At 41.8% G+C, this 12,026-nt stretch overlaps 2 protein-coding genes across 2 annotated transcripts in view; one reads left to right on the top strand and one right to left on the bottom strand.

Moving 5' to 3' along the window:
- Positions 1-12,026, bottom strand: part of CMSS1 (cms1 ribosomal small subunit homolog) — a 310,876-nt gene that overhangs the window by 277,234 nt on the left and 21,616 nt on the right. The gene's annotated exons all lie outside the window — the stretch shown is intronic.
- Positions 1-12,026, top strand: part of LOC122930835 (filamin A-interacting protein 1-like) — a 33,942-nt gene that overhangs the window by 11,950 nt on the left and 9,966 nt on the right. Inside the window, exon 2 of the mRNA XM_044284476.1 lies at positions 4,932-7,677. Coding sequence (XP_044140411.1) covers positions 4,932-7,677 — 2,746 coding nt within the window. The remainder of the gene's footprint in view (positions 1-4,931; positions 7,678-12,026) is intronic.

Raw genomic sequence — 12,026 nt, 5'->3', positions numbered from 1 at the left:
TTGTGTGGAGGCACAGATCTGGAGAGGGGTACAAACACAAAATATCTGCTCCACTGAAAGCTCACAAGACCACAGTGGCCTCCATAATTCTAAAATGTTAGAAGCTTGGAACAACCAGGACTCTCCCTAGAGCTGGATGCCACTCCAAACTAAGTAATTGGGGGAGAAAGTCCTTGGTAAGAGAGGTGATCAAGAACGCAATGCTCACTCTGGCTGAGGTCCAAAGATCCTCAGCAGCACTCCACCAATCTGGGATTTATGGCAGTGGCAAGAAAGAAGCCTCTTCTCAGTAAGAGACACATACAAGTTTGTAAAAAGGGCACCTAAAGGATTCTCAGACTGTGAGAAACAAGATTCTCTGCTCTGATGAAACCAAGATTTAACTTTTTGGCCTCAATTCTAAGTGTCGTGTCTGGAGGAAATGATCCCTACAGTGAAGCACGGTGGTGGCAGCATCATGATCTGGAGGGTTTTTCTCAGAAGCTGGAACAAGGAGACTTGTCAGAGTTGAGGGAAACTGAATGGAGCAAAGTAGAGAGAAATTCCTAATGAAAACGTGAACCAAAGTGCTCTGGACCTCAGACTAGACCAAAGGTTCGACTTCCAACAAGACAATGATCCAAAGCACACAGCCAAGACAATTCAGGGGACACTCTGTGAATGTCCTTGAGTGGCCCAGCCAGAGCCCTGACTTGAACCCAATCGAATATCTCAGAAAATGGATGTCCGCCAACTGTCCCCTTCCAACATGACAGGGCATTAGAGGATCTGCAGAGAAGAATGGCAGAAAATCCAGGTGTGCAAACCTTGTGGCATTATACCCAAGAAGACTGGAAGCTGTAATCGCTGCCAAAGGTGGTTCAACTAAGTCCTGAGTAAAGGGACTGAATACTTATGTCAATGCAAGATTTTATTATTTCCTTTTTAAATAAATAGGCAAATATCTCGAACATTCTGTTTTCACTTTGTCTTCATGGGGTATTCAGTGCAGAATAACGAGGACAAGCTTAATTTTTAAACAAAGCTGAGTATTAGGCTTCATGCACACAACCGTATCTTTATTTTAGTCCACAAACCACGGATCCACAAAATCCAGATAACTTCTGTGTGCATTCTGCATTTTTCTCACTCCCATCAAAAGAAATAGCTATTCTCCGCAATACAGACCAGAATAAAACACATTCTATAATTTGCAGAATGGCCACAGGAATCTGCAAAAAATACAGGAGTGTGCACAAGGGCTTATGCAATATATGCATGTCAGACGCTTGTTCACACGTTCCCTTGTAATGCAAAGCATGAAGCCTCGTGCTGCTAGAACATTACCATAGATTAGATCGGCAGTAGACTCCTTGTTCTGGTCTGATCTGAGGATACACGTGGTTATGCTCAATGAACATCTCATTCAGTGAAATTTCTGGCACCGGTCCAGGTGTGTGTTTGTGCCAGCCTTCCAGTCATGAGCACAATTCCTGTGGATCCAAAATGTCAGGATATAGGAAGGGCAGAGCGCCGTATGAGATCATGCCGTGCAGTAATCTATCACCAGCTCCATACAGAGCATTAGACACGAGAGCGCTTCCCTCTCCAGTCCTTTCAACACAGAATTATTAGGATACAACAGCCATTAGTGATGCCTTGCTACTTCATAATCCTCTTTTGGAACGACGGCTGTCTGTAATGAGCCACCCTCTATTCCTATGCTTTCGATGTAGCCCATGTTGGTTTATGTAAGGGTGAGGCTGCATGGGGCGGCACCAATAAGGCTCAAAACCTCAGCGGCTTGTGGCTGTTCAGGTTTTTAAATTAATTATTAAATGGCCACATGATTTTGCTGGAAAAAAGTTGCTTCGCCCACAAATAGAGGGTCAAATAACAGATACCCAGCAAAATCATGTGCATTTTAAAAATCAATTTAAAAAGGCATATTTAACAACACTTTGGCCTCTTTCACACGGGCGTCTTATTTTTGCTTGAGGGAGTGGCACCTTCAAGTGTGAATGCGCACCTAGTATCTTGGGAGTAGCATTCCTCTGCACTTTTGCCCCCCTCCTCTATCCAATGAGCGCCTTGATTAGGTGGTACATATGGCTGTGCTTGCTCCTCCTCCCATTGGTTGCTTGATGCACATGGAGGTTACTAGGAGCAGCACACCATATGTGCGGTGTCTGCGCTCCTGAACATAGAAGCCCAATGGCTTAGGTAGGTTTAGCGTAGGACCCGCCTGACCTGAGACCACCTTGACGCTTGGTGGCGGGCTTAGATGTGTTTTGATCAAAATATATTGACTAAGTGTCTCAGACATTATCATATCAGGGTGAGGACTTAGTCCATATATAGTGCTTGCATCTGCTTTAATAAGTGCATTATTATCTTGTTTCTGTGGTTTTCTTCAATAATATGGCCAGGGACATCCGCAAATTTGTATCATATCGTGCAGGATGTTTTTATCTTAGTTTTTTCTGTGATTTTTTTGTTTGCGTCTTATTTTTGGCCCGGATAAGAGGCGGGTGCGTTGCGGGAAAATGCGCGATTTTTCCACGCGAGTGCAAAACATTGTAATGCGTTTTGCACTCGCGTGAGAAAAATCGCGCATGTTTGGTACCCAAACTCGAACTTCTTCACAGAAGTTCGGTCTTGGGATTGATGTTCTGAAGATTGTATTATTTTCCCTTATAACATGGTTATAAAGGGAAAATAATAGCATTCTGAATACAGAATGCATAGTAAAAGAGCGCTAGAAGGGTTAAAAAAAATAATAATAATTTAACTCACCTTAGTCCACTTGATCGCGAAGCCCGGCATCTCCTTGTGGCTCCTTTGTTGAATAGGACCTGTGGTGAGCATTAAATACAGGTAAAGGACCTTTGATGACGTCACTCCGGTCATCACATGGTCTTTTACCATGGTGAATCACCATGGTAAAAGATCATGTGACGTACCATGTGATGACCGGAGTGACATCATCAAAGGTCCTTTACCTGTATTTAATGCTCACCACAGGTCCTATTCAACAAAGGAGACACAAGGAGATGCCAGACTTCGCGATCAAGTGGACTAAGGCGAGTTAAATTATTTTTTATTTTTTTTAACCCCTCCAGCGCTGTTTTACTATGCATTCTGTATTCAGAATGCTATTATTTTCCCTTATAACCATGTTATAAGGGAAAATAATAATGATCGGGTCTCCATCCCGATAGTCTCCTAGCAACCGTGCGTGAAAATCGCACCGCATCCGCACTTGCTTGCGGATGCTATGCGATTTTCACGCTTCCCATTCACTTCTATGGGGCCTGCGTCGTGTGAAAAATCGGACAATATAGAGCATGCTGCGATTTTCACTCAAAGCACAAGTGATGCGTGAAAATCACCGCTCATGTGCGCAGCCCCATAGAAATGAATGGGTCAGGATTCAGTGCGGGTGCAATGCGTTCACTGCACGCATCGCACCCGCACGGAAAACTCGCCCGTGTGAAAGGGGCCTTTAGTAAGTAATTCGGGGCATGTGGGCCCCACCTTAGGAACACCCAGACCCACCCGTGAATGTCCACTTACATTTACGGCTTCCATTTTCAGCCTAGGACAGCCTGAATTTCCAGGGCATGTCTCTGAAAATCAGGGACAGTTCCTACAAATTTGGGACAGTTGGCAACTAAGGGAAAGGCGAGTGGCCTCATCCTAATGATACTTGTGATCACACAATACTTCATATTTACAAAACACTTATGTATTTTTAATTATTTTATTATTAGCTCTTGAATATCCTATCTATCTGACGTATGACTAGGGATAAAAAAAAATTATATATATCTCCAGTTTAGGCTCTGATCACATTGGTGCTTTCTTTCCATCAAGGGTTCAGGTACTTTTTACATTGAGTTTTTAGTCACTGATTTTGGAGCGTTTCTGCCTTAAAATCTGCTCCAAAAAACGCCTCAACACAGCCTCCCATTCATTTCGATGGGAAGCAGCACTTGCTTTTTTATTACACATGTAAAAAAGAAACAGCATGGCCTATCTTGGGCCAGAAACAGCACTGAATCTCCCATTGAAATGAATGGGAAGCAGAAGAAAGTCCATGCATTTCTGTAAGTTTTTTGGTGCAGATCTGCTTTAAAAACCTCAAGCTGAAAATTCAGCTTTGTATTGAACACGGTGGTTAAAAAAAAGACGAGTCAAAAAGATGCATTATTTTGCGTTGAAAAAAACCCCACATAGATTCCATGATTTTTTTAAGCATGTTTTTCAAAATTATTTGTGTGAACTGGCCCCAAGAATGGTGTAACCACATTTGTAACAGTAATGGATAATCCATAGGCAAAAAAAATATGAAAAAAATGCATGTTACTCATAAGCCCCTAAATTCAACTATAACAGTCTATTTCAGGCAATAAAACAATACAAATGAGAATATACCATATTGATTTCTTCAACTTTTTAAGCTCAAAAATTAGGATATTCAGTAAGATAGTTTAACTTTCTAAGGGGTTTTCTGGAAGAAGAATATTGATCATATATCCTCAGGATTTGTCATCAATATATGATTGTGGGGTCTGGCACCCGACAACCCTACCCATTAGCTGTTAAGCACAGAGCTGTACATTGTATACAGGCTGTGCTTGGTACTGCATCTCAGCTCCATTCACTTGAGCACCATGGCCTCTTCAAAAGGTCAGGGCTGCCAGGGGTCAGACCCTGATCAAATATCGATTACCTATCCATAGGAAAATTCCTGGAAAATAGTTTTAAAAATGTACCAAATAAAGCACTTGAGCACTAATTTATATAAGCAGAGAACTCCTTTAAGAAATGTTAGATTATTTTAAGACTTGCCTACTTGACATAAGTTTTAAACCACATTATATACTTCCTTATGTTTCTAAAATCGTGACCCTTAGTTTTCATGCCTCATTTTCTCTTCTATGTTCTAGGCTAAAAAAGCTGATTGAACAGGAAACAACATACCAAGCTAAAAAAGAGAGAGAGAACCACAAAAAAATAACCAAACTCCGAGATGAGCTCACAAAGTTGAAGTCGTTTGCGTTAATTGTGGTCGATGAGCAACAGAGGTTAACTGAACACTTACATGAACAAAGTGCCAAAATCCAAGAGCTAACGTTAACTGCCCAAAAAGCACAGGACAAACTTGACACTACAGAACTAAAAGCAGAAGAAGAAGAGCAAAAAGCAAACAGACTTGAAACAGAACTTCAAACTCAGGAAAGTAGGTTCTTTCAAGAGCACGAATCCATGATGGCCAAACTAACCAGTGAGGAAACTCAGAATCGCCAACTCAGATTAAAGCTGGCAGCTCTCAGTAGACAAATCGATGAGCTTGAGGAAACAAACAAGACACTGCGTAAAGCAGAGGACGAACTTCATGACCTAAGAGAGAAGATGAATAAAGGAGAATGTGGAAACTCCAGCCTCATGGCAGAAGTTGAGGAGCTGAGAAAACGTCTGCTGGAAATGGAAGGCAAAGATGAAGAACTCATAAAAATGGAAGAACAATGCAAAGATCTAAACAAAAAATTAGAAAAAGAAGCATCACAAAGTAAATCCCTTAAAGTAGAGGTAGACAAGCTGAGCAAAAGAATTAATGAGTTGGAAAAACTGGAAGACGCATTTAATAAAAGTAAACAAGAATGTCAATCTATCAAATGCACCATGGAAAAAGAGCGAGCAGCCACCAAACAACTGTGTAATGAACTAGAAAGTTTAAAAGTTCGAATACGGGAGCTGGAAGCAACTGAAGTGAAGCTTGAAAAGACGGAAAATATACTAAAAGAAGACCTAACCAAACTAAAAACTCTGACTGTGTTGCTTGTGGAGGAACGGAAATCACTAACAGAAAAAATCAGGCAAACTGAGGATAAATTAAAGTCAGCTAATACACAACTACAGCAGGAACAAAACAAAGTGACGTCTATCACTGAGAAATTGATAGAAGAAAGTAAGAAGTCTCTTAAGTCCAATGCAGAATTACAGGAGAAGATGTACACAATCACAAAAGATAATGAAGATCTCAAGTGCAAACTAAGAGCAGAGGAGGAGAAGGGAGATGACCTAATGTCCAAAGTTACTGTCCTCAAGAAGAAGCTTCAGTCCCTTGAATCTATTGAAAAGGAGTTTCTGAAGAACAAAATGAAACAAGAAAGTAGGCAGCCAGAAGCATTCTACCAAGAAAACAACAAAATTAGAGAGCTCACGCAAGAGGTTGAAAGGCTAAAACACACCCTTAAGCAAATGAAAGCAATGGAAGATGACCTCATGAAAACAGAGGACGAGTTTGAATCTCTGGAGAAAAAATATTACAATGAACAGCAGAAAGCCAAAATGTTTTCTGAAGAACTTGAAGTCATAAAAATTGAACTAGCAAACCACAAACTGGCTGAGAAATCAGGATCGTACCAAGAGAAAATGTTACTTGCAAAGCTGAAGGAAGAAGAGGCAAGGTCAGGTCACCTTTCTAGAGAAGTGACGGCCTTGAAAGAAAAGATCCATGACTACATGAAAACAGAAGATAACATTTGTCGTTTGAAAGGAGACCAGTCTGTCCTTCAGAGGAAGCTCAATCAACAAGAAAACAGAAACAAAGAGCTGTCAAAAGAAATGGAAAACCTCTCGAAAGAACTTGAAAGGTATCGTCGGTTTAGCAAGAGCCTTAGACCTAGCCTTAATGGACGGAGAATTTCTGATTTTCAAGTGTTTTCAAAAGAGGTGCAGACAGATCCAACATACAATGAGCCACCCGATTATAAAAGTCTTGTTCCTTTGGAGAGAGCAGTTATAAACGGACAACTTTATCAAGAAAGTGATAACGAGGACGATGAGGCAAATGATGACGATTCTGCTTTAACTTACAAGTGCAACTCCTCAAATGGAAACTCTATAAACAACAACAGAAAAGAAGTATCTCCATGGAATAAGCCTAGTCAAGAACAGGCCCAAAATGGGAAAGTACATTTGAAACAAAATGGAAACTACATCCATCCAGGAGATATGGTCCTTACACATACACCTGGACAACCTTTACATATCAAAGTTACACCAGATCATGGACAAAACACAGCCACACTTGAAATTACAAGCCCTACTATGGAAAACCCACACTCCTTTACAAGTACTGCCGTAATACCAAGTTGTGGGACTCCAAAACAAAGAATAACAATTATTCAAAATGGTTCATTGACACCTGTGAAATCGAGAGTAATAGATGGATATGTAACACCAGAGCAAGTAGTACCACCCCTTACAATGACTTCTTTTGTACGGCCTAGGAGCCCAGACTCATGTGGTTCTATAACTCCCGAGAGAACAATGTCCCCTATCCAGGTATTGGCTTTAGCAAGTTCTTCTAGTTCCCCAGATCGGATGCTTTCTCCAGAACCTATGGAAATTGGTGGAACACATGCAGTTTTTCGAGTTTCCCCTGACAAACAGACTGGTTGGCAGTTTCAAAGGTCAAACAGTTCTGGTTCAACATCAAGTGTAATAACTACTGAGGACAATAAAATACACATCCACTTAGGAACGCCCACCAGTCCCTTCACGCCCGTGCAAGAGAAAAGACATTCACTGACTAACGGGACTCCAAATAAACCCACAAATAAAATCACCAGCAGTATTACAATAACACCAACAGCTACTCCACTATCACGGCAATCACAAATTACAGTAAGTAACGTGAATAATTGATCCCACTCCCACACAAATCCCATTTCCTAGAACCTTTTTGCACAAATCGCACCAATTTTTAAAACTTTAATTTTCGGAGAGCTGTTTTCATGTTAACATTTTTTTAAATATACATTTTGTTTACCTGGGCGTGCATACACGATTATTCTATTTTCACATTTACAATATCTGTATGGAGTACTTATTAAAAATGTGCACTTGTATTGATTGCATTTCATGTAATATTTTTTCACAACCTTTGTGAGTGAAGTCTGAGCTTAAAAAGAATTCATAATGTTTTTTATATTTTGTTTTATTTTTTACTTTCATTTTCTTTTATTATATTCGATTGTTTACGACAAATGGTTTCGCAATCTGTAATAGAAACGTTCCTTCAACTGATTCTGTGGAAAATTGCATCATCCTTCCATAATTGTGGACTATGCATCCAAATTTCTACACCTGGCAGTAAGAGTTCAATTCCTCTCCAGGGCCTACACGGGGAAAATGGAGAATTACATGGTGTCCAATGAAATCAATGTATGGTCAGACAGGCTGAGTCCTCGTCAATAGAGAGGTGCTGAATAGGGTTACATAACCAACATTATGATGTTCACAGTGATGGGCCTGGAATCGGCACCTTACCACTGCAGCCAATTAGGCTAGGTCTACACGACGACATTTGTCGCGCGACATTTTGTTGCACCAATGTCGCGCGACAATTTTTATAATGGCAGTCTATGGTGTCGCACTGCAACATGCGACATACTGCGACTGCGACGCGACAGTCGCAGAAAATCCATTCAAGATGGATTTTTCTGCGACTGTCGCGTCGCAGTCGCAACATGTCGCATGTTGCAGTGCGACACCATAGACTGCCATTATAAAAATTGTCGCGCGACATTGGTGCAACAAAATGTCGCGCGACAACTGTTGCGCCCTATCCTGTCGCGCGACAAATGTCGTCGTGTAGACCTAGCCTTACTGTCCTCAGCTATTGACCACTGAGGACAGTGACTGCTACAGTGGTCAGGTGTCATATCCAGGCGTGTCAACAAACAGCCCCAGGCGGTCCGGACAAGTGCCGCAGAGAATGGCACTGGAGAAGGTGAGTATATCATGCTTTTTATTCCAAGACACTATAGGGGTTGTCTGAGATTTTAATGATCTCAGATAACCCCTTTAACCATTATACTATAAGTAAATTCTCCTTCTCAAAATTTCCACTGATTATTCATGGTACTTTTGTAATCAATAAAAGGTGAAGTTTTCTTTACAACCCCAGCAAAACATTTATGTAATTAAAAGGGTAAACTTCAAAATCTATTGATATCTAGCCATTAAGACTACCAGAACCTCAAATAGCCTTAGGGCTTGTCCACATCTGCGTTGGAGGCTCTGCTGCAGATTCCACCAAAGGGAGTGGACAAAAAAAGTCCTGCATGCTGGACTTTTTTTCCCACAAAAAAAGTGGACATTGGAACGGAAACCAGAGAAGACTCCTTTATAGTCAATTGGGTTTGTTCAGCTCCATTCGTTTCAGCCAATAGAGCAGAACAGAAATGACTAGAGCAGATGTGATAGTAGCCTTACAGTGGGAAATAAGAAATTCTCCAGACCTCAGCCAGCTGATAATTATCACTTTGCTGTAGTTAGATAAGTCCAGTGCAATCCTCTTCATTTCAGTCTTTTAAAAACATTATCCAAGCAATATTGACGGAGTATAGCAGAATAATGTGAACCTGGAGGGAACCTCGATCAACATGTTTCTGACAATGCTAGTCCTTACAGGGGATGTCTCATCTGAGACATTGATGGCATATCTCTAGGATGTCCCAGAGGGACCCGCACCTAATCTCCAGAACAGGTCCCCCGAAAGTTGTAGTTCCAAAAATTGGCTATTTTTGGAGGTCTCATCGTCTATTTTCGCTCGGCTACTTTTGGATGTCCCATACAAATGTATGGAGAGTGCACTGTGCAAGCATGACCACTGCTCCATTCACTTATATTGGACTGCCGGAGATAGCGTTTCGCTATTTTCAGCAGTCCCATATAAATGAATGGAGGGCAGCTGTGCTACTCTCCTCTAAGTTCAGGGGTCTAGTTCTGGAGATCGGTGTGGGTCCCCGAGATGGACCTGATATGTAAGCCTCTTGCATCATACAGTGTACTGGCTGAGATCCCACGAGTGCGCAGTTCACCGCCGCCGCCACAATCTCAGCCAGTACACTGGCGTTATCTAAGAAGAAGGCAAAGTGGCCTGGGCACTTACAGCCCGAACGCCGTTCCCCTGGGCACTTACAGCCCGAACGCCGTTCCCCTGGGCACTTGCGATCTCTCGTTTGCATATGAATAAAACTGTGTTTTTGCCTCTGGTGAACTTCAGAACAAAACAACAAAAAAGGTACCATTTGACTCGTGTACAGTTATGCTACAGCGCTATGTAAGCGGTCTATAATGTCAAATTGTGGTGACAGACTCTCTCTAAAGGACTGAAATCTAGACAATAGTTTTATGAAGAGGATTATGCTGGACTTCATTCACTGTATTTGGAGACTTTTGTTTGAGTCCATGCAGAGCAAGGTGAGCTGATCCAGGAACTTTTAGCTGATATCTGACTATCCCCACTACTAAAGTCGCATAATAACCTGGGGTAATTGCTATTTATGTAATTCTCCAGTCTAGTGTTTTGGTTTATTAAGGTAAGGCCTCATTGCACACGACCGTTGCCTGTTTTGCGGTCCGCCAAATTGCATATGCCCAAAACACGGATAATGGCCATGTTCCTTCCGCGTTTTGCAGAACAGAACGTCCGGCCCAAAATAGAACCGTCCTATCCAGGTACATAATGTGGACAAGAATATGAAATGTTCTATATTTTTGCGGGGCCGCGGAGTAAACATACGGATGCAGACAGTACACCGTGTGCTGTCCACATCTTTTGCCGCCCCATTAAAATGAATGGGTAGGAAAAAAAATGCGGATCGGATGCGGACCAAACCATGTGTGTGTGATGCATGAGCCCTAACACAGAGGTTTTCACATGACAGAAGTTAAAGGCACCGTTATGTCCTTTTAAGACAGAGAAACCGAGCAGAAATAAGCGTTCAAGTCCCTCACATTCCACTGGAAAACGAGACAGTGACTCATTAGGGCAAATCTCGAACTTTTCTTTGTACTAAATAGTATGAAAAAAAAAAATAGGCCTTAATGTATTGCAATGGGGCCCATCAATGAAGGCGACTCCTAAGGGAAATCTAGGATTTATTTAGGTAATTGAAGCAGATGAATGGGCGCATAAGTGGAATAACCTCATCACGTCGACATCTGTGCTATACTAAATAGATTAACACTGCGCTCCTATTAGAGATTATTTATCTTTCTAACCGGGAGTGAGACGGCTTCCCACTTTCCAGGCGGCATAAAGTGAATGACAGAGCAGCTACTGAGAGACATTACGAGATCGCCTCAATGGTGTCATCCCAGGCAGGAAACGCGTGGGATTCAGTGTGACTATAAACTGAGGAGGTTCTTTTGTGAAGAGTCCCATTTTTTTTATTGACACAGGCTGTGATTTGTTCCCATGAAATAAACAGTAATGAAGCCTAATTTATTGAACACAGACAGATTTTTATGTGGAGAACTTCCTTTATCACAAGAAGTGAGGCCAATTGTGGCGAGTTACGTAGTGCTATAGATAGAAACTAGGGGGGAGAATTAGCAAAGCTAAGCGGCTTAGCTGCCCGCGGCAACCAATCAGATTCCACCAAAGGAGCTCTGAAAAATGAAAGGTGGAATCTGATTGGTTGCTATGGGCATCTAAGACAGTTTTCCTAAACACCAGTTTTGATAAATCTCCTCCATTGTCTGCACAATAAAAAAAAAACCTCACTAATGATCAGAGATAGGCTACTGCAGCTCAGATTTATGAATTTTCACATCAGCTCACCTCTAGGTGGCACCAGAGAGGCACAAATATGCCACAAGTGCATGTTCATTTCGATAAAGGTGAAAAAGCCGCAGCTGAACATCTCAAACAAAGACACACGTTGTCAGTATCGGGCCAATAAGCAAGGAATCCAAGCATCTAAACAGAAGCAGGGTCAACACAAGTCCAAATTGAGTCCAAATTGACAGAAGGCGGGACAACACAAGTAGGCAGGGCCAGCAATACCGTAATGCAGCACAAAATACCGCCCAGCAAATCCCAACACCACAGTGCAGTATATAATACCGCCCTATCTCCATACTGAGGACGGTAATACAGTTAAATTCAGGAGGCCACCTGCTGGCCAGGTGCATAAGTGCCTGATACTCCTAGCATTAAAGGGGTTTTCCGAAACTTAATT

The sequence above is a fragment of the Bufo gargarizans genome, chromosome 3, assembly GCF_014858855.1.
Source record: "Bufo gargarizans isolate SCDJY-AF-19 chromosome 3, ASM1485885v1, whole genome shotgun sequence".
Classification (NCBI taxonomy): Eukaryota; Metazoa; Chordata; class Amphibia; order Anura; family Bufonidae; genus Bufo; species Bufo gargarizans.
Note: the sequence above shows the minus strand (reverse complement) of the source record. Positions and strands in the feature narration are given on the sequence as shown.